The sequence below is a fragment of the Anopheles maculipalpis genome, chromosome 2RL (genome assembly GCF_943734695.1).
Source record: "Anopheles maculipalpis chromosome 2RL, idAnoMacuDA_375_x, whole genome shotgun sequence".
Lineage (NCBI taxonomy): Eukaryota > Metazoa > Arthropoda > Insecta > Diptera > Culicidae > Anopheles > Anopheles maculipalpis.
In genome coordinates, this window is record NC_064871.1 from 792,216 (window position 1) to 813,969 (window position 21,754).

At 44.4% G+C, this 21,754-nt stretch overlaps 6 protein-coding genes across 7 annotated transcripts in view; 3 read left to right on the plus strand and 3 right to left on the minus strand.

Moving 5' to 3' along the window:
* Positions 1-21,754, minus strand: part of LOC126558632 (14-3-3 protein epsilon) — a 321,858-nt gene that overhangs the window by 72,114 nt on the left and 227,990 nt on the right. The gene's annotated exons all lie outside the window — the stretch shown is intronic.
* LOC126559954 (putative gustatory receptor 28b) lies at positions 69-1,500 on the plus strand. The gene is made up of 4 exons (XM_050216115.1): positions 69-870; positions 950-1,177; positions 1,280-1,369; positions 1,426-1,500. Exons 1-4 carry the CDS (start codon positions 76-78, stop codon positions 1,498-1,500), a joined length of 1,188 nt encoding a protein of 395 aa, XP_050072072.1. The 5' UTR covers positions 69-75.
* On the plus strand, positions 1,657-3,017 carry LOC126559955 (gustatory and pheromone receptor 32a-like). Its single transcript, XM_050216116.1, has 4 exons — positions 1,657-2,442; positions 2,504-2,728; positions 2,796-2,885; positions 2,952-3,017. The coding sequence occupies exons 1-4, from the start codon at positions 1,657-1,659 to the stop codon at positions 3,015-3,017; spliced, it is 1,167 nt and encodes a 388-aa protein (XP_050072073.1).
* On the minus strand, positions 4,031-4,635 carry LOC126559310 (uncharacterized). The gene is made up of 2 exons (XM_050215446.1): positions 4,523-4,635; positions 4,031-4,450 (listed from the first exon to the last, which is right to left on the minus strand). The coding sequence occupies exons 1-2, from the start codon at positions 4,569-4,571 to the stop codon at positions 4,035-4,037; spliced, it is 465 nt and encodes a 154-aa protein (XP_050071403.1). The 5' UTR covers positions 4,572-4,635; the 3' UTR covers positions 4,031-4,034.
* Positions 5,291-5,820, minus strand: LOC126559601 (uncharacterized). The gene is made up of 2 exons (XM_050215772.1): positions 5,748-5,820; positions 5,291-5,670 (listed from the first exon to the last, which is right to left on the minus strand). Exons 1-2 carry the CDS (start codon positions 5,803-5,805, stop codon positions 5,291-5,293), a joined length of 438 nt encoding a protein of 145 aa, XP_050071729.1. The 5' UTR covers positions 5,806-5,820.
* Positions 10,139-19,990, plus strand: LOC126558130 (calcitonin gene-related peptide type 1 receptor). Its single transcript, XM_050214085.1, has 9 exons — positions 10,139-10,347; positions 12,118-12,250; positions 12,479-12,569; positions 13,524-13,615; positions 14,983-15,109; positions 17,461-17,562; positions 18,591-18,709; positions 19,391-19,571; positions 19,645-19,990. Exons 1-9 carry the CDS (start codon positions 10,197-10,199, stop codon positions 19,909-19,911), a joined length of 1,263 nt encoding a protein of 420 aa, XP_050070042.1. The 5' UTR covers positions 10,139-10,196; the 3' UTR covers positions 19,912-19,990.

Here is a 21,754-nt window from a genome sequence, read left to right on the forward strand (position 1 = left end):
TAATTAGTCATGGGGGTAGGGTTGTGTACCGTCCTCGGATGAACGATTTGCATATCGGACAGTCAGTAATCAACAATGCAAGCTCATCGTTGGTTGGTCGTTGTCGAAGGCTTTGCGCTAAAGTTTGTGTTTGGCATTTTGCCATTAAATTTTGATCGTCACAGCCGGCGTTTGAAGATACGAATGATGGACCAGATTATCTGCACCGTTTGCCTGGTGATGTTCGCTGTGCTGGCACCCATCGTTTGTACTATCCTGTACACGATGAACTTTGAAGTCGACAATCAAATCACCAACGTTTTGAGTGCATTTCAGTTTGCCTTCATTTATCTGTTTATTCTTGTGGTGCAACTTATGTTCGTTACGAAGAAAGAAACCCTGTACAAGATGTTGAATGAAATGTTTGATCTTAAACACACGTTGGAACTCGTCCTATCTCGTCCGATGTTGGAGTATCGACTGTACTCGGTGATTTTTGTCAAGATTATTTTTCTGGACATTATAATGCAGCTGCTGTCGCTGTACACGTTTGAAGAAAATACGTTCGAACGTGCGTCCGTTGTTCTTACCGTGAGTTCTATGGTGTTTTACGGCATGATGTACTACATTACAATAATCGAGAATTTCATCCTGCTTGGACTACTGATCTGTGGAGTGATGCAAGTGATGGTGAACATGATCGTAAAACAAATGGCACGGCGTCCAGTGTTGCCGAAACAGCGAGACTCGACAATCGTGACGCCACCAGATTTGGTGCAAATGTACATGCTCCACTGCAGAAACGTTGAAATAGCAAACAAATTCATAAACACCTTAAACTTTCCTACCCTGATGCTTACTGGATGGTACTTTTTCATGATCGTTTACTCGGTAAACGTATAGGTCGTTGGGTTTGTGTGTACAGGATCGCATGTAAATCCGCATGTTTCCCTTCTTCCCTTCTTTGCAGGTATATTACATGTACGTGTTTGTATTTGAAGCATCGCAACGGGGGATGAGAATGGATGAGGTTAAGGCATGTACCAATTCTACCATCTTCTTCTTGTACCAATGCATACAGCTCTATTTGATCGTGCTGGTGCCTTCGGTGTACACTGACCAGGCGGAAAAAATGATGCGCATACTAAATGTCGTTAGTGCTAATCAGCACCAGCACCGATTGGCTCAGGATCGTTTGGTAAGGGATAGGAGTAGAAGAAGCAGCAACAGCAGAAGATGATGAAGGCTGGTGCAAGCTGCAGTTGATGTAATGCAGGTTACCTTCTTCGGCAATTCTCAGTTCGAGGTGCTAATGGTGGACTGTATGCAGCGTAACTATTCGATCAGTAACTATGGCATGTACGCAATGAATCGGGCACTGCTGTTCGGGGTAAGAACTGTACCGTGCGACCATTATGGGTGGCTAATGCATCGTTACCGTTACAGATGATAGCAACAATGACTAGCTACTTGATCATACTAATACAATTCCACATTCAGAAGTACCAATGTGAATTGTAGACGAATGGGAATCGGAAGCAATCGTTATTGAATATTTAAAAGCCTGTCAAGCATGTGTAGTAAAAATAAATAGCCAACATATGGAATACTCTCAACCCAGTACACTTTATGAATAGAAACCCCGACAGAGCGTGATCGCACGCGAACCAATGCACAATGAACTGGTACAAGTGTTCGGAGCTTTTCGAAAGATATACGTGGAGTTTGCTGTTGGCCTGCGGTATCCTACCATTACAATTTAATCCTGGGCTCCCGGGGCAATTCTCACAAAGCCGTAAACATGTGGTGGTCTGTATCGTGAAGACGTTTCTGTTCGCCTTTGGAACTCCTGGCCTCATGGTTGCGATGTACATTTATGGCTATATAAGAAATTTTCGCTTGGAAAGCATACTGATAGTAATACAGCTGTGCTTCATCTATCTGTTCATGATCATGTTGAATGTGGTGATGCTGATCAATGCGGACAGTTTGTGCGGCACATTAAATGCGTTATTCGAACTGCGAAATAAGGCTCACCAGAAGTGGAATTGTAGTGACGCACAGAACGTGTACGGTCGGTTACTATCCGTGAAAGTAGTTATCATTGATGCGGCATTGCTGACGTTTTCATGGATTATGTATTACGTGTCGCAGAATGCAAGTCCCACCACGACACAGATAGCGATTGGTGGATGCTTTATATTAATACGATATATTTTTACCGTGTTGGTGAATTTGTATCTGATTGGTATGATGATCGGAAGCCTCGTGCAGGGATCGATTAATTCTGAGCTGATAAGGTTTGGGGAGCAGCAGGCTGAGGAAGAGATGGCATCCGTGTTTCTGTACCATGTTTATATGCTGCACTGTAAAATTGTGGACCTAGAAAAGCAATTTATGACGGTCATGAACCTACCGATATTGCTTCTAAATTGTTGGTACTTTTTTACGATTGTTTCCTCGGTAAGTATACTAACTACGAGCTACGGGCGAGTTGGTGTGTCTTTACGATGATTATTCACAGATATACTACATGTACACCTCAACGATGATCGAGATAAAAAACCAAAGTCTGGGCATGGAGGACATCGTGAAGTATTTGAATTCGGTAACATTTTTCCTGTTTCTGTGCGTGCAGTTGTACTGCACAATTATCGTACCGGCGAGCTACACTGAACGGTCGAAAAAAATGTGTTCCCTTCTAAACACAATCAACCAGCAGTACCAGAGTCCACGAATGGAACGATTGGTAAGATCTAGAACCGGAACAAGTTCTAGTAGTGGTGAGCTGATGCATATTTAATCAATTGTTGCAGCTTAACCTGATGACGCTAGATTGTATGCATCGCGAGTACGGTGTTAGAAACTATGAAATGTACGAGATGGACAGGGCTCTACTGTTTGGGGTAAGTTTTAAGTAAAGGGGAATGTCCCTGGGTGTGTGTCTGACTAATACGAGTTTCTTTGTTTAGATAATAGCCACCGTGACAAGTTACGTGATCATACTTGTGCAGTTCCACATGCAAGAATATGGATAAAAGAGAGAGAAAAAAAACGATGTTTTCGGTTGTAAGCAAGGAGATTCGTTAGCAAAAACATGCCACCTTCCACCATGCGCATGAACCAAAGAGTAAAGAAAGCTCATGGCAAAGGAATGATGTGCCCTACCTTCTTGAGAGTGGAGAACGAGTGTCACATTATCATGGGACGCGAATGAAATCATGCGCGCTTGTGTTTTGTTTCGGATGATGTCATGGTCGCTGGCCAAAAACCTAGGCACACACAGAGCCCCAAGGCGACAAGACACGGGCGGCATGCTAATGATAGCAAATTTTATTGTTTCTTTTGATCACTCGCTACGATGCTTCACACAACGCATGTGTATGTGCATGAAAGTAAACCCAAACATGTTAACCTATCGCAGAAAAAGCATGAGAAACTGCATCTAATTGCTGTAAACATGGTTTGAAAACGTAGTATATGAGCGTAGCGTAGAAATACATATAGTAATTTGTTCTTTTTAAGATTCTTCCGCGAAAAATGCACTACAAGAATACGTGTGCTAGCTCTGCTACAAGAAAAACTATGCTGTAAGCACCCAGTTAGCGTTACTGCACCCCGATGACTAATGTTTACGGGGATACCGTCCTACCGTACAATATAAAAGCGTTTCTGAGATTACGAACTCATATCGTTTGTTCATCGTCTTAAGGCATTTATCCCGGACATTTTGGTTTGTGATGCGTCTTCTCCTACTCTACCGGCCGCGGGATATAGTTGTTGTGTACTTTCTTTGTAATTAAACTCTTGCGCTGCTCCCCCACGATCGGCAGCCTAACATCATCGCACGCCAACACTGACGCTCGCGGAAGGCATGCGTATTATCCTGAGATGTTTGTGACTGAGGCCTATCAAATCGTTTGCTGTAGTAGTTGTAAAGCTTACACTCTAAAATAAAAACTCTAAAAAAAGACGGTTTGTTTTGGCGTAAATGTAGTGGAGTAAACTGGAGATCCGGGTTCACCGGGATCCTCGATTCAGCAGAGGGAATGAGATTACTTCATGAAGAAGCACACAATGGTGAAGAGGGTAAGGCTAAGTATCTTCCAGTTGAAAGCGAAGCGCAGGGCCGAATTGCACTCGTCCTGGTCGCACTGGCTGCAGAACACCTCACGAACGGTGTCTGCCTTGAACTTGCCGTCACACACATTCTGCGCCGCGTAAATGCAACCCTTCACGATGGTTGCCTTCTTGGACTCGGATTCCTCAATTCGCAGATGGTAGCACTTGTAGTCTTTCGACGGGAGCGTCGCAGTATTCGGTTTCAGGGCCAGCAGCGAAGCCGCTGAGATGCCGGCACTTCCGAAACCGCACTCGGTGAATTCTGGCATTTTTTCCTTGTCCTTGTCCGTGGTCTCATCCGATGGAAGCACGATTTCGACGCCCTGCATACAACGCAGGGCACGAGCAGCTGCAAAAAGAAAACAGAAAAAAGCGTACCATAAATATGCCGTCTTGCTGCACGACTCGCACGGTCATTTACCTTGGAAGCTGGCCAGGAAGAAAAATGCACTCACTAGGAACAGTTTCATTTTGATTATTGCTTTCACTTTCAACAAACGGCACAAAGAAACGCGCGACCGCACAAGACCGTAGCCAATCTGATAATACGGTTGGTTGCGAGACACACTGCCCGGAAAGAAAATCGTATGCCTAGCAGCGGACTGCGCGTCGTTTTATTTATTTTTCTCTTTTGCAACGCAATGATGTCATCGACCAGGCGCGTCAAATGTAGGTATCTGACTCGCTTCAGAGAATTGCACCAGAAAAGGGAAATTAAGTGAAAATTCTTTAGAAAAATATTCAAAACGACTCTTTAATAAATAACATGTCTAATAGGAAGGGAAAAGAGTGCAATTTCAATCTGTTATGTAGCTTAAAGAAACAACAATTAATACAGTACGCATCGGGCGTGTTCCAATGTTGGTGTATGAGTTTGACACCACTGATATGATCATGCGCATGAGCGAAAGATGCAATTTCTCCGAAACCAAAACTCTCTCTTCAAACTCCTCCGGCTCGCATAATGTCAGCTGGAGCTGTCAGATGTGATGCGCGGCGAGCCTATTGCAAATATACTGCTGTTGACATAAATATAAAATGCACTGTGTTGGCGCAGTTTCCTCAAAACAACCGAAATGGATGATTTTCTTTCTTATATTTTCTGAATCACAATGTCGGCTGAACAATACACTAGTAGTGATAAAACCCCCCGGGTTTGAAGGATCTAATGAACTAATACTTTTATTATTCAAAACAGTTTTTGAAACACTCCTATGGACAGCAGAACCGCAAGCAGAAGCACGCTTACTTGGAATTTACCCGCCGAATTACATCCATCACCGTCGTTGCACCATCTGCACGAAGTCTGCACACCAACGCGCACTTCGCCCTGACAAACATCAACCGTATCGAAGGAACAGCCCCGTGTCCGGAATTCGTTGGGAGTGTCTTGGATCACCAACTCAAAGCAGCGGAAGGTAGACGATTGGATTATCTGCATTGTAGGCTTGAAGGCTGCCACCCTTATCATGCCAAGCGATGCAGCACTGGCATCACATTCGTACATGTTGTCCTCACACACACTTTCACTGTCCGTATGTTCGCACGAAAAGCAGGAAATGGAAGAGGCTGTGGAAGAAGGTGTTTCACCAGTGAGGTCATCAAGTACTTGGGGAGTAAACTGTACATTAGAACGTCATAATTACCAGTTTGTAGGATACTGCAAATCAAGATACCCGCTAGAATATGCTTCAAATGATTCATTTCGAAAACGAACTAATTCCGTACGACGGTGGTGATGCAACGGTACCGAGAGAGCTACAGCGAAAAACTGACCGTTCCAGGCATCGAAAGCACCCTACCACCGGTGTGCTGATGTATTTTTATCAAACGCGTTATCAACATTCTTTTTCACATGAGCCATCAGATAATTTCATGTGCGTTGATAACGATTAAATAGATTTGTGTTTGTGCTATCAGGTAATTCTGTACCCCATTAGCACGGTGCTTCGTTGTTATGTATCTGTAAAAGAGTGTGAATCCATCGCAGGTTATGAAAATAAACAATCGCTTATTGATACCATAAATTTAAGCTATGTTTGAAACAGCCAGATATACTGGATAGAGCAATCAGACAACATGCACGGCACATGCTGCCAAAAATGGCGGGAAAATAGTTTGTGTACAACGTGCGAGATAAGAGAAGAGAGCACCATCCTTGCGCGCTCTAACCTCTCTCATTTATGCTCACCATTTTTACAAATTTCGTAGTACTAGTTTAGTAGCGTGGATGCGTGTACGCTCTCTCTCTCTCTCTCTCTCTCTCTCTCTCTCTCTCATACTCTCTCGCTCGCATTTTCAAACGATGTCCAACAAACGCAACAGCAACCGGGCACCTCCATCAATATCGCAAAACAGCATGAGCTCTCATCCGTCGTCATGGTACCGCGGTGCTGGCGCTGGGTTAGCATAGCCGCATTCGTGGCGGTTTCATCTTTTCAGTTGCGTGGGGCAGCTGAAGACAAACAGATCTTTAAAGGAGAGTCATTGAAGAACCAGTGTACTGGCGTAATCTTCGCTGTTGGTTAGTGATTTGGGTGGCGCTTGTCACAGATTTTGTTGAATTTGAGTTGACAATTGCTGATAACGCCTGAAGTGGCTCGGTTAATAGTGAATTGAGGCGATAATGAAAAAAAAAACAATGTTGTTGTCAGAAATGCGTGCACGGGAGTTGTCCTAAGCAGAACAAATCAAAGTAACGCCAGTGTCAGTGATACTAAATGGATGTGAAAGTACGTGTGCATTACGTTCGACCGTATTGTGGTGTATGAGCAACAGACATTTCGCACCAATCCTGCACTGGATGTTGAATAAATAATCCAAACGCAAGCTTTTACGAGCGTGGTGCAGACAGTGGATAATTGAATGTACAAACATTAATCTGTACCATCGCCACCTCATCGGGGTAATTGCAGCGAGGGAGAACGGGGACCTGTTACACTCACGCCAGGACCAAGTCGCAGACGGACACGATGATCCAAGACACGATGGAGTTGGGGCGCGTTGATCTTGGAAAAGGTAAATAGTTGAATTTATATTTGCAGCAGCAAGTGGCGGTTGTAATGTGCATCAAATATGTATCATTCGCAGAGAGTATGTTGTTGTTTGGCTTTTTCCGGGCTATTAAAGATCAAACACCGCTTAATGACTGCCAACGAAGCTTTTCGCGTGACATTCATTATGTTAATTATTGTTGTAACATTAAAATAGCTGCCGGTGACGTCGTGTCGTACACTTGGAGCGGAATGAGAAACGTTTACAATCAAGCATGTAAACATTATTTTTGAGCTGAAAGCTTCTTACACTTCACCATTGCTTGTATCGAATCTGAGCGAATGATGCCTGGTTGCCAAAAAGCGAGCCATGCGAACAAACAAGTACATGTCCATCCCTTTGTTGGGTTCATATTTCTAATGGCAATTTTCAGCTTTACAATACAGCGAAACACAGCCGAAAGGCCATCAATTTCTGGAACGACAAACATGGAAACCAGGATCCATTTTCCCTCCTTTGGTAATTGTGTACGTGGTGGGCCTTTATCGACGATAGCCAATAAAGAAAATTTGGGTTTATAAAACATTGGAAAAAGATAACGCTACGCCAAGCATCAAAATAGTTGGTTCTGATTGAATTGTTTTCATAGAATGCCGATAATGATTTCCCTCTAAAAGTGTAAGCCTGTTTCCTCAAATATGGTGGGGTAATTGCTCCTCGTTTTCCTTTTTAATTGTGTGCGGTTCCAGTGGCCGCTCGCTCTTGATTATAATGGGCGCAATGAATCGTGCACAATGAGCATTAAATCGTTTGACTCCATCTGACTTCCTGCTGCAAAACAACGGATCAACAGACCTCCTCGTGGCAGGTGATAAATGTTAAAGGTGAAGGAAAATGGACACTGTCGTGAGATGAGCAGGGTTGGTTTTGGTAGTGCTTCAGCCCCGGAAGCTAAGGTATCGAATTGCAATTTCCGATGAGGATGCCGTAACAAGGATGTCTATAGTATTTGTGCTCTGTGACAATCGCACAGGAAGACGGGTGAGCTACAGGATTCAGGAGGTCCAATTGAGAGTAGTCGGCAGTGCTGTGTTTTGACGACGGCTCATCAATGTCGCTTTCGCTTGATACGAGCGTGTGGTGCAAATCAAATTCGCTGCCTTAAAGGCAATTACTAGCGGATGGATAATGAATTTGTTGTAGATAATGGGAATGCTCCTTCCACTGTCGAAACGCGGCATATTGGAACAGGGGAAATAAATAACTAATGGATCCGTGAATGATGATAACATTTTGTCTAGAGTCTAGAGTGGTTGAATGTACGTGTTGGCTAAAGTGTAAGGATGGATGGAAAAAGGATTATCCTAAGGGCTAATTAAGATTATATTAATAAACAGGGATATACCGTTTGAAGGGGGAAACACGCTGCTCGCTGCGCCACAGCAATGTTGAGCTATTGATATCCATTATCCAAGGCTCTTTTGCGCGCAAACTATTTAGTCGCGAATAATTGGATCTGGAAGATTCTGATTGATAAACTACCCTTACAAAGGATCAACGTGTCATGATGTTTGAATTATAAATAAATAAAATCTTTATGTAATGTTGAAAATCGCCATCACAAATTAAAATTAAACCCTCCGCACGAGAAGGAAATTTCACCTCCGCTGATCCGCTGTGTTATATGGTAATCTTCTTAAAGGATCTTACCGTGGTCGTTACTCACGTTCGGTTGTAATCGTTGCAACAGGAACAATGTTTCATTGCCGAGACGTGGGATAAAGAATGCCTTTTTTCCGTGTTGATATGTTTATGGTTCACTGGCCCACCACGGTAGCATAACATTTCGGGGAAAACGTATTTTCCGGTTGGAGAAGAAATATATCACCCGACAATGTATATTTGTGTTGTCGCCTGCAGCTAGAACAGCAAAAGGTGTAACGCAAGCATAGAAATAAAGCTGAGTAGCACAAAGCCACGATCGGAATGCGATTTCTAGCAAAACAGCTCCCTGGTGGATTAAAGAAGTTGGTAGAAAGAATTGCCGCCACGCTTTGCCGAATGACGAAATGGGTAAGCCATTAGCTGAGTGTTGTGCCATTACAAACGCCATAGCGAAAGTGGCGAAGTTGAGAGGGGATCAGTCTCCGTTTGAAATTAGCGATGTTTTCATGAGCTTGATTCACGGCATTCGAAGGATCGGTATTGGGAAGGAGCTCTTAGAAGAAGGGTACATTAGGAATCGTACGAGCACTGATCAGGATTATTCATCGATGTCCTTGGCTTTAAGCAAATGGTGCAGTAATTCGTTTATGATGAAGTTCTCGGAACGCGGTTATATCCTTGTGTTAGTTCAGATGACTCTGCTTCGTAAAAGAAACAGCAATAGTGACAGGGTTTCACTTTGATACAAAATATAGCTTTAACACGCCAAATAGGATGCTCCAATGAAGCAAGAGCATCAATCAAATTCCATCAGCACAGCATTCGAAAAACATCATTAACCAATTAAACTCGTGTGTGTGTGTGTGTTTGTTAAGCTCATGCAGCAAATTGGTAAGGGACAGTTTTATCTGTCCCAGTTCCAATTTTTACGCCCATTCGGTTGAGAATGTATTTAAATTTTCCAGTTGCCCAGCTGCAGTTGATTATCGGTTTGGCCCGATCGAAATTGGTTTCATGAAGTTTGTTTTAACAGTTCGTTATTAAATTATGTGTGTCATTTGCTTTTTGCGAATGGAAACCAAGCTACCAGAAGGTGTGACGCGGATGCTTCACAATAATGAAAGATTGAGTTATGATAATACGCAATTATTATGCGGTTAGCTAAACCAACCGAAATGGGCTGTTTAGAGCAAAAACAATACACCTAATCTGATTTCAACGAGGCACTGTGTCACTTTAAGCTTGAAAGCTCGGGGCCGAAGGTCAACAAAATGGCATTGCTTCAGCAGTTCCCGGTCGGTGTTCCGGATGGCATATCAAATTAAGTAAAGAGATTGATCAAATTTCGCACATTACGCGCCAAGTGGCACGTGCTAACCGACATTCTGCGATGCTTTACCGTTACAGCGAACGATAGCTACTACGGTCAAGCGTCAATGATCGATGCTGGAGGCAGAGTTGGCGATGGACAGGATGGGCAAATTCAGTTCGATCGGCTCGAGTTCGAGAGTCCGGAGGATTTGATGCGCCATCTGTACTACACGTGCATGCGGCCGAACGCTACCGAACCACCGTGGACCACCGATGGTAAGTATTGTACCGACGTAAGATGTTGTTAACTAAACATTTGTCTAGTAAATGTACAACCCATGCTCGCTCGGTGGAATGGCGACAAAGGATTGATTTGAACAGAAATAGCAGCTAATTCCGGTGTGAACTTGAAACTTTTGAGCCCAGCGACCGGTGGAAGAGATAAAGTTAACCTCTAGTCTGCTAACTAAAGAGAAAAAGAGAAAGCTTTTCTCTGCCCCATTGGAAGCTAATCGGGTTTGACAGTGGCTTGTTTTTAAACGGAAGATTGTACCATCGCCAGATAACGATGGCCTCGAGTCCGGTTGCAGGGGAAGAGTTGGGGTGGGAGCGGCGTAAAAGGGCGTAGGTAACACTGAAGGTGCACATGAAATTGAGTTACAGCTCAAGTTAAGTCGAGGTGAAAAGTCGAGCGTAAAAGTCAAAGTCAGGAACGTGAATCGCATAAGGACACAGCCACAGGTTGAGAGTAGGGCGAAGATCGGGTAGTTCTTGTTTATGGTGGTTGGCAAACACCGCCCCTTTGCCAGAGGATCGAAATTGATTCTCGTTTTAAGATGATATTGCAGCCATCCCGAACGAGTGCTTGTCAGTTTAAAAAAGTTGGACGGAAAGTTCAGGGCTTTGCTTGAATGGCGAGTTGCCGGAGTAAGCGTTTTGACACACTTACTGCGAGAAACCAAGAACAATTTAAAACATTTCTGACCTTGTTGCTTCGTACAGCTGTATAAGATAATGTAATTTCCTCGAACGAGAGCAACGATCTGTGCAAAGTTTAAAGTGAGTTTTGAATGATTAATGTTTTGTTTGAAATCAATCCTCCGAACAAGTACAATCACGGGAAGCCCTCACCGAAAGGGCGCCATCACTCCATCCATCTGTCTAACCTGTTGAATAGGACACTAGAGTCTGTAACGCGATTAGAGTTGGTACTGTTTACCATCGACAGACATTGCGACTTTTGAAGGGCTTTTTAACGGCCCGGCTGCTGTAAAGCACTACATCAAGGCAAGGCGAATCGCGTCCGAATCGAATCGGACGGGATTCATGCCAACATACATTACAATGAAAGCCGATTCGGTTCGGAGTCTGTAAAATGGGTTTTATTGGCGGGGGATGATGCTTATAAGCTGCGGCAAACATTAACACGGACCATTTAATTCGTGTGTGTATGTGTGTGTGTGCGTCCGTGATAATGTGGCTTCGTATGGTAGTTGTATCGAGATACTCTTTCTGTAACGAGTGCCATTAATATTAATCTGAGCCAGGAGAAATCCAGAAAAGGGATGCGTTACTCTGGCTCGCTGCTGGTGCTCGGAATGTGTACTGTTGCATATTCACACGCAGTAAATGAAATGTGTCTTTATTTTGTGTGAATCCATCGGTAGTGGAGAGCTTTTGTTTCTAAAATGTTAAACCTTGGCAAAGCTCAATGCGTACGTCTTCTTTTAAGCACTGAGCAACGTTCGGGATGGGAAATTTCCATTTTCGATTCAAATAAATAAATGGAGTATGGCCAATGCCAGTTTTGGTACGTTGCACCTTGACGCCGTTGACACACAGCACACAGAAAACTGACATGTCTAACGCATTAACCGACCGTTGGCATTCATGGGTTAGCGTCACCAGCGTTCCATTAAGCATGGCAGCATCATCTTAAAGTGCAAACAGTCATCATCACCGTCAACCAGGATAGCCCTCGGTGGAACAGTACTCATCGTTTGTGTGTGTTTTTATTTGTTTTGCCTCCCATTTCCTACTACGCAGGTAGTGCGCCATTTTGCCCCCGCCGGTTCGATGGGTGGTCCTGCTGGGAGCCGACAGTGGCGGGTACGGTGGCGGAAAATTTTTGTCCAAAGTTTGTGCTAGGCTTTGATCCACGTCGAATGGCCTATCGTACGTAAGTAACACTATTTTAAACCTTGCTCCTTTCAGCCTACTGTAGGGATTCCCGTGAGCGGATTGCTCCGGGGAAATTAGCTTATGTATTTACCCCCGCACACCCCTCCCTCAGCCCCGGAAGGGGTATGCTGTTCTCGGGTTGTTACCCATACAACATACTAACGTGTACTACTACCACTACTGACTGGGAGACGTGTCATTTCTTCTTCTCTTCCTTCTGTGCCAGATGTCATGAGAATGGGTCCTGGTTCGTGCACCCGCTCTCCGGCCGGGAATGGTCCAACTACACCAACTGTATCGATACGGAAGATATGCAGGTACCGGGTGTTGTTGATGTAGTCGTTGTTACTTCATTAGTTTGCGTATTATGTTCAAATTCTGCACCTCTTGCCGTCGACGTGTCGGAACATGAAATGATAATTAAATTACAATCATTCTTGTTGCCTCCACATCGTCATCCCCCATCGCCCGGTCCTGTATGAGAGTCCCAATATTGATAAAATAAGCTTGACAACATGAGTAATGATGTATAGTCTGGGTGCGATACAAGACGGCGGCAGAGGAATGTTTATGTGGTTCACCGTTAGTTTTATCTCATTCCCTTGCGATTGGTTCGCGCAATAAATCAATTGTAAGGTTGGTGTTGGTCCACGGTCGCCTAACATCTAGACACGGCGATAGGGAGCTGTCAATGATTAGTTCTACTGATGGACACGCGAATACTTGCTCTGGAACGTATTGCACCGTTAAATGGTTAACACCGTCTGCTAAAACACCGTCGACTGGGTGTACAGTGGTCTTATCGTGGACGAAAGATGACGCCACACGCTAGAACTACTTCTAGTTGTCTTGTACACGATCATCACTTTAGTTGGTAGCAGAAAGCCTCGCAAAAAGCAATCAACACGTCTCACCATCATGACCAAAAATTCCACATTTCCTGGGTGTTCGAGCTGGACGCTTGTTACGAGTTCTGAAATGACGCAAAGAAAACGACATCCATGCTGGATTATGACGACATTTTGATGCTGATGTGCTTCGTTTCTTTTCTGCGGTTTGAACCTTGGAACGATGTGTCTTCAGGGCAAAACATGTGCTACAGAGGCGTATAATTTTGTCATATTTTGAGAAATCCTTTCTCCGCTCTCTTATCATTCCCGTTTTTGGACTCCCGGTCCACTGGAGTCGGCATCATCCGGCGTGTTTGTCTGACATGTTTGTCCTCATTTAACTTTTGCGAATTAATGTGTCGGATTCAATTTTCTTTCCAGCTTCGTCGGTTGGTGAACGACATTTACATCGGTGGATACACGATTTCCTTCTTAACGTTAATAATATCGCTGTGTATCTTCCACAGCTTTCGGTAGGTATTTAGGAATAGTTGTGTGTAAAGTGAGTGTCATTTGACGGAAGCATCGGGTGTCGTGCCACACAGAAAAACCACAAGCAAACGGACAGATGGGCAGAAGCAGTCTCTAATGCCTACAGATGGATCCTATCCTATCTTATCCCTGGGATGGTTTCCCGAGATGAAATAATAGTATGTGATCATCATTTGTCCGACGTAATTCGTCGTCGTCCTCGTCTTCATCAATTCCTAGCTGCTGGAAGAATGTGGCAGCGAAAGAACCGAAAATCATGCCCAAATGGTTTCGTGGTCGGTTGAAGATGATTGATGATAACTAGTTTTTCAATTGAGTTGACTTTTGAAGCGAATGAAGTTGGTGCGCACCAGCAAAAGCCTCTTAGCCGGATTTTTGTGTGGCGCCAGAGGAACTTTCCCCTATCGACCTACATACGGAGGAAGATGGAAAAGGCATTACCAGTCACTAAGCCAGTCGAAGTCAGTCAGTCAGCTGGCCGTTGGTTGAATAATTGATCCCCGTTGAAATCGTATCCTCAGCAAAAAAAAAGAAATTCGAAAGCGAATCCTTTTACGGATTCGGTGAGGCACTACCGTAAAGCGGATCTCCGGTTCGTCATCATCCTTTTTTTCCCGAGATTTCCCAGTAAGCACGGTGGAAAGGATGGGAAATTTTCTTTCTTTGCAGAGCTTCAATCCCTCGGTGTGTTAAATGTCTTATTTATTACACCAACTTAACCTGCGAGATAAATGAATTTGGTGTCGAAAAAAGCTCCAAAAAACCACTCCAGGTCCCAAAGACGGAAACATGAGCATTGTGTCGTTGTGTCTACTCATGGTTTCGAATTTTTGAAGGTTATGCTAAGTACTCTCACAGGAGCAAAAGGTGTCAGATTCTTGCCGACTCTTAATCAATCTTTGTTTTTTGAAGTGTTGTTCTGGTCAGTTCCAGTTAAAATCCCGTGGGCCCTGTGATGCGTCTGGTTCGTTAACGCGACGCGACAATGTCATGGATAAAGTGAAGCGTGTTGAATTGGTCGTTGGGGTTGTATGATGGCCACTTGAGGAAATTAAGTACCGTACAGAAATCGTCACCAGCGTTGACCATTGTCGACAATGCAGCCAGCCGGCAAGATGTAACGTGGCACAGTCATCTGTCGCCGTGAAAGCAATTGGACGGATGTTGGAAAAACAAACGTAAATTGAAAAACTCTACCAAACAAAAAGAAGCGATAGGAAACCATAGCAAACCAGCCAAGAGACGAGTCAATCCTTGTTGCTCTACTAATACTTATCGAACATTTTGTCTTCAATTCTTGTAGCTTAATAGAAGTTTCCATGCACTTTCTCTTTCCCCGCGCTCGTAGCACGCTCAAATGCACCCGCATACGGATTCACATCCATCTGTTCACCTCATTGGCACTGAGCTGTCTGTTTTGGATCGTCTGGTACAAGTTTGTCGTCGAGGATCCGGATGTTCTGAATGCAAACACGGTAAGCAATGAATCGGTGTGAACGTAACAAATAATGGGCAGTGAAAAGGGTCGTTCAATTCTAGTGATTTGTTGGAACTTTTCTACGTAAAAACGGGGAGGGGTGCGGTGAATCAAGAAGTGGAAAAAATAGTTTTCCTTCCGGTGGGATACTCCCTTGATGGGGAGCTATTTGGTTGGGTCGTTTTTGTGCTTGTGTTGTACATGTACATTACGTTAGATTTCTATTTGTAAGCTATTTGCTGAACAATGGAGAGTAAGGAGCGTGAAAACTTACAACCAAAAGGTGTGCAAAGGCTTAGTTCCTGGGATGGAAATTCCTGTCGCCCGGAGGATGTTGCAAACAGGCAAAAACGATACCTGGTAAAGGTCCATAAAAAAGGGTGTTGTGCCGGTTTGGTAAATGAGAAGCATTGCTACGGTAAGCTAAAAGAGCAACAGTGAGAAAACGTTTGACTCGCTTTTCCAGCTTTTGGAACGTGCTTGGTGACAAAACTTGCACTGAATACAAGATATAGAAAAGGGATATGCTCCACGAATGGCTGGGGGAGAACAAGAGGAAGCAATAGGAACAGAAACAATATCAAAGATCTCGATGAAACAGTAGAAGTAATCAGAATCTGAAGAAACAAGATTTTCTATACTACGTTCTTTCCCACACTGTTGCTTACTTACTTTAAAGTTGTATCGTGTTGCTGCTTCTACTACACGTTCAGCTCGAGCTAGTCCCGGGTGGCCCTATCGGAAGACGTACTTCGGGCGAAGAAGGTTTAATAATGTTAACTTAAGGTGTGCAAATCGCGTGGCAACTTCTTGTGATGCTACGAAGCGCACAGGGTCACGTGAAAAGACATAAATTAATTTAGTTTAATTTTAGTTTATTTGTAAAAGGAGGGCACCATGTTACGACCATATTGCGAAATGGGCAGCAACCAGCTGTGATAGTAGATCGAATCAATGCGATTCACTCCGAAAGGCAACCCGTTTGCTGTGACACGATAATCAACGCTTTTGAATTGGGCCTTCGGTCCCGGTTTCGATTGGAAATGCGTACAATTTGTTATAACCACCGGTGGGGTAATTAGGTTTATTTTCCGTCGTTCCGGCTTGGATCGTTCGGTAAATGGTCAAAGATCAAACGATTTAACGAGCAGACGTGCCGGACCGGCTATTGGTGGCGTTGATTGGGCACACAGCAAATGACACATCGCGGGAAAGCATAGTTTTTACACGCTTCCGATGAAAAATCCTCGCTTCAGTATGCATTGTCAAGGTCATGAGGATCGTCCACCATAGCGACCAGATAGCGCAACCACACTGGCAGACATTTTACCAGCAATTCCGGAAACACGCTGCTTAAAAAACTTAAATTAGTTATTTGTGGGCATGATGTTTTTCTGCTTTGAGTGTGCTTATGCCTCACTTATTAAACATTTACTCCCGGAGTTGGCCAACCGGAATGATGCCGTGTTTGGCACGTTTTAGAATTTTCGGTGAAGTTCCGTGCTGTGGAAAAAAAACACGCCAAACACCACCAACCAACACGCTTTGAAGGCACAGAAAGGATAGGACAATATTTCTCACCTTCGGTGCAACGGATGCGCATTTCAGTGTTTGCTCAAGTGGCCGTGTGCCCACGGTGATACGGCACATGGTGTATGCGTGTGTGTGTGAGTGTGTGTGTGTGTGCACCGACACGTTATGTGCGAGCTCCATTTGGGATTTTCTTTTTTTTTTGTTATCTAAGGGCAGCTTTATGTCGTTCCCAGCCAATCCAAGAAAGCCACAAGAATGAAGCAAGTGTCCAGGAGAATTCACTTGGAAGTAACGATTTGTAGGGGAGTTTTGGGAGAGAAAATAACATATGGTTGAATTTTGCATACTGACTGAAGAAGCTCGCTTCTAAACGAGAAATGCATGTTTTATGTGTTATTTTTGTATGTCCTTGGATGGAAGAACTACTTTACTGATATATGTGTGTGTGTGTGTGTGTGGGGAGGGGGGGGGGGGGGAAGGGATTAGTTTGGGCATAGTTTGTGCTAGAATTAAAACCACAACCTGCTAGCATGCTTCTGATGGCTCGGGTTGGTGTGGGTAGTAGGGTGAAGATAATTGTTAAAGTTTGCTAACCAAAGTTGCACCAATCCTGGAACTAGCCGACCAGGGATGGACTATCCATCCAGGGGACGCATTAGCCTGGTTGTGGTCCATTACCTTGGCTTGCGGGTCGATTGATCTCGGGATCTCGGGGACGTGGGATTTATCATATTTCATGATATTAATACGCCTCAACCATTAACCTCAATCTGTGTTACTGTTCTTGGAATTGGCTTGGCCTTCTTCTCCTTTCAGAGCTGGTGCGTCGGGCTGCACATTCTCCTGCACTACCTGATGCTGGTTAATTATTTCTGGATGTTTTGCGAAGGGCTACACCTGCATCTCGTGCTCGTTATAGTAAGTATATGCGTTTACAGGACTCCGAAACGTTTGCCATTAGTAACCAAGCTGTCTCGAACTACGTCGGGATGGCTGCTAAGTCAGCCGGAGCGACGAGCTTTCCAAAAACGGGGTTGAAAAGTTAATATTGCTCTCATACAAGTGTCCTGTTTGCTTGCTGGCTGTCGCTTTCCCCTCTTGCGGTTGTGGCCTGTCGGCGAGTAACTTTTGCCAGCGATTAACCCATGCACGTCAATTGACTCGTGGTGTCCTTTTGTGAGCTAGAGTTATATTGTGTGCTTAGTGACAACGAACGTTGGTGCTAACTTATAGTTCAACTTCCTTCCAACCAAACGGGTGCCAGCACTATCAGTATCATATGACGTTGGACTATCTACCCGGTACCTCTAGGCGGGATGGGTGGTGGGAGGGCTGGTGCTGTGTGTACATCGATCGAAGAATGAGGTCATTTCCTCATTGGTACACATTTTGCTCTTCGATTAGGAAGTCGCACGATGAAGTTGTTTGTTTGAAACCGGTCACCGGCACTGGCCGGATGATGGCCAATCAGAACAACACCGGCTGTTCTGCAGTAGGTCTCCCCACCCCCAGAGGACTTTGGAAAACCACCAAACCACACGCTCCAGCAAGCATACACACACACACACACACGCAGGCTAGAACAACGTTGGCGGCCAGTAGTATCTGCCGCCTGTTGCTCCGTTAGTGTCACCGGGCGTTACCGTCTTCTCGGGCACGTCTCGTTCGTCCTTGTTTGAGTGTCTTCCGTTCGGGATTCTTGTGAAAGCCTTGACTTGTCAGGCCGGGGCCAACATATCGTACCATAGCTTGGAGGTGGTGGTTTTGGTGGTTTCGGTTGCCTGAGATTGATTCATGCCCCTATCTGCCACCATCTGTCGTACATTGGTCGGGTTTTTTTTTTTGCACAGTTCGATTTAATTCCTTTCGTCTGATTTTTGTATTTTTCTTTCTCATCCTAAACACACACACACACACATATGCGTCGGAAACCCGGTGGAAAAAAGGTCTTCATCAAGGATATTGTCGCAATGCGTTGGTTTGTCACGATCGGCTGGATATTGCCGGTGGCGCTGGTGAGCCTTTACGCCCTCGTCCGCAACACACAGCCACTCGATACGGAGCAGTAAGTATTTTACGACGCACTGATACATTTGCCGAGTGTTCCCTTTTTTTACGAGATTGTTTGTGATACTTTGGAATTGGATCCGGATATATTGATGGCTCTGTGGGAAGGAAAAAATGGGTTTGAGAGGTTGTCCCGAAGGTTGTCGGCACCGAATGGAAGCTTGTTGTGAACTTTTGTGTCTCCCCGTTGTAAATAATTCAAAGCTTTTATGAGCAACCCTAACCACTTCGGGTGCTCGGGACTATGATGGATTATGAGCAGTAGTAGTAGTATCCTAATTGATTGGGTGTTGATGGTCCACAAGCCTCATGACGTAAATGTGGTTTTATGAGCCAGATAAAAACGATAAAACAGACGAAGGAGAAGGTGCAGGTCATGAGATGAACATACACAAACACTACTCTAGATAGGAGAGAAAGAGAGAGAGAGAGAGAGAGAGAGAGAGTACTCGATAAAGCCAATCGTTTCTTATCCTATCTAATAATCTCATGGTTTCGGAACGGTAGCATAATAAATTGCACCCACGATTGGAAACTATTCTAATCGGATTGCATACAAACAGGCAGGATTGCAATTGTTGTGCCATGGCCGGGCCATTTTCGTCCATTGTCACTTATCTTTCGTTAACTGATGCGGTCTCCTCTGTGTGTATTTTTTCTCCCACTGCCACCGTTACAGCTGCTGGATGAACGAGAGCCATGCGATGTGGTTGCTGACGGTTCCGGTTTGCTTTTCGCTGGTCGCCTCACTGGTTTTTCTTATCAATGTCGTCCGAGTGCTGCTGACGAAGCTAAGCTCCACCTCGCCCCATCCGGCACCGCTCGGACTGCGGAAAGCCACACGTGCAACACTGATTCTCGTGCGTATTCTACCGTTCGGTCGTTCAATTAGTTTCGATTTCCTTATCGTCGGTCGGGCTTGTGCCATTACAGATTCCCCTGTTCGGGCTGCAGCACATCCTGCTGCCGTTGCGTCCGGAGAAAGGATGCTCGCTGGAGCGGTACTACCAGATCGGAGCCGCCCTGCTGATCAGCCTGCAGGGTCTGTGCGTTTCGTGTTTGTTCTGCTTCGCTAACCACGACGTAATCTTTGCGGTACAGTGCTACCTGAGCCGATTTTTCCCCGACCTCGTGACACATCCATTTCTCGAGAGCAATGGAGGGCAACCGGCCACGCAGAGCCGGGATGTGGTCGTATGACTACTGAACGTTCGCCGCTCCACACCGACGAGCGTAAGTCAGCGCGACCCGGTGCCCCAGGTGGGACAGTGTGCCGTCTGAAGTGAGGGGTAGTTGTCTGTTGACGATGAACACGGTGACTGCTTTCCTGCCTGCTTTCCTCCGCGAATCCTACTCCTTTTCTGTGTCTTCCCGTCCTTACGGTTAATAAAGTCGCGGTAGGTGTCCTCGTGGTGATAGGATTTTTGTGCTAAACACACATGATGTATAGCTGAAACTGGTGTAGATGGGTCACATTTCGGTGTTTCAGTGGTGAATAATAACGTCGATGTACAAATGCAGTGTTTCATCTCAGTGCTCGTGCTCGATCGAGGGTTTGAGTACGTTTAGAGAACTAAAACTATATTTAAAGCCATAGCTAGCACATCCATAAACACACTCACATAGAGCTATATAGTATTAGAAGATGCTGGAGGATGCATCCTGAAGAAACACATCCGGTGTTGAGATAAAGGATGAAATAAAGAATATTTTTATTTATCGGTACAGCAGGGCTGTCTTCCTATGTTTCGTTGTTTATTTCGATGCATTGAAAACGCGGCTGTTTTCGCCCGAAATCCTTTACCACGTCGAACGGTATGTAAATCGATTTCATTCAATTTTTCTGTACATGCAAAATGTAAAAGATTACGTTGAAACTCTCTACCAGGTTTGGTGGAGCTGGAAACAGGTAACATTGGGAACCAGTTCTCAAACTCCGTTGGTTTGAGAATTGGAGTGTACGACAGGGGATTAAATTTTCATGGGACAGCGCAACGTACGATTTCTTCTGCTGGCGAAAGAACCCAATGAATACTGATGATAATGGCAAGGAAGAGTATGGCAGGTAGGTTACATGATCAATGTGAACGCCCTCCATGTGGTGGTGGAGAGTGTTTACACAGTTCATTGTTAAATTTCTTGTTAAAATTGATTTTAAATAAAAGCTTACGTCCACGCTGCTGATGGTCAGTAAAATGCGCACCATTTAAAGCGTATTTTGTGTTTCGTGATGAATAATTATTTCAGTGACATGGATTCTTATGGATTTTGTAATGAAAATCTTATGTACCGGACGAAAGTAAACGTAACGTGATTAAAACGCTCTCAAGATAAAGCACTGCTAACTGTAGATTCTGCATCGATATTGAATTGCAATCTCGCGTATAGGTGGCGCTAGTTGTAGTAACGAAATGTTCAGTTTGTACTACTGTTATACTAGAAATCAAACAGTGCCATGCGGTGTCGTTGCGTTATTTGATCATTCCATCCGATTTTGGGCACATTTTTTGGAGAGTTTTTGAACTATTTATGTTGATGAACATTGATGAAGGAGATTTCTATAATCAAACCACCTATCCTATAAAGGATGAAATCGGGACTATAGAGTTAAACCTTTAAAACGACGTTTAAAGTTCCAATACTTACATAAACCTTCGAGACATTACTCTGTCCACTGACTGATGATTTGAGCTTTCTGATGCGTGCGATACATTAGCCAGAGCCACACAGGGAGTTCTACGTGATTCAAAGTTAATAACTACAGTTCGGACAGACAGGGTTTGTACAAATTTATCGAGCTTTTTGCCTCCGGGGTTTGAGAAACATTAACTTCTACGAGAGTGATGTAAAAGAAAACCTTAGATTGAAATTGATTTTATTATACAGCCTGTTAGGCTGTTAAAAGAACATTAACTCTTGTAATGAGAATCGTTAAACCAATTAAATTGGTTTACCCTTACCGGCGCACCAAACGCTTCAGTAGTTTGCGATGGAACGTACCAGAGCACACATTGTCGTTAGTGTGGCCATTGTTGTACTACTG

Excerpts from the sequence above, each read along its gene's own strand:
- LOC126559954 (XM_050216115.1), top strand. The coding sequence starts at position 76 with ATGCAAGCTCATCGTTGGTTGGTCGTTGTCGAAGGCTTTGCGCTAAAG. Across the intron at positions 871-949 it reads TTTTCATGATCGTTTACTCG|GTATATTACATGTACGTGTT; the intron begins GTAAACGTATAG and ends CCTTCTTTGCAG. Across the intron at positions 1,370-1,425 it reads ATCGGGCACTGCTGTTCGGG|ATGATAGCAACAATGACTAG; the intron begins GTAAGAACTGTA and ends TTACCGTTACAG.
- LOC126559955 (XM_050216116.1), top strand. The coding sequence starts at position 1,657 with ATGAACTGGTACAAGTGTTCGGAGCTTTTCGAAAGATATACGTGGAGT. Across the intron at positions 2,443-2,503 it reads TTTTTACGATTGTTTCCTCG|ATATACTACATGTACACCTC; the intron begins GTAAGTATACTA and ends GATTATTCACAG. Across the intron at positions 2,729-2,795 it reads GTCCACGAATGGAACGATTG|CTTAACCTGATGACGCTAGA; the intron begins GTAAGATCTAGA and ends CAATTGTTGCAG.
- LOC126559310 (XM_050215446.1), bottom strand. The coding sequence starts at position 4,571 with ATGAAACTGTTCCTAGTGAGTGCATTTTTCTTCCTGGCCAGCTTCCAA. Across the intron at positions 4,451-4,522 it reads CTTCCTGGCCAGCTTCCAAG|CTGCTCGTGCCCTGCGTTGT; the intron begins GTAAATGACCGT and ends TTCTTTTTGCAG.
- LOC126559601 (XM_050215772.1), bottom strand. The coding sequence starts at position 5,805 with ATGAATCATTTGAAGCATATTCTAGCGGGTATCTTGATTTGCAGTATC. Across the intron at positions 5,671-5,747 it reads TTGCAGTATCCTACAAACTG|CCTCTTCCATTTCCTGCTTT; the intron begins GTAATTATGACG and ends CTTCTTCCACAG.
- LOC126558130 (XM_050214085.1), top strand. The coding sequence starts at position 10,197 with ATGATCGATGCTGGAGGCAGAGTTGGCGATGGACAGGATGGGCAAATT. Across the intron at positions 12,251-12,478 it reads CGTCGAATGGCCTATCGTAC|ATGTCATGAGAATGGGTCCT; the intron begins GTAAGTAACACT and ends CTTCTGTGCCAG. Across the intron at positions 19,572-19,644 it reads CACGTGCAACACTGATTCTC|ATTCCCCTGTTCGGGCTGCA; the intron begins GTGCGTATTCTA and ends GTGCCATTACAG.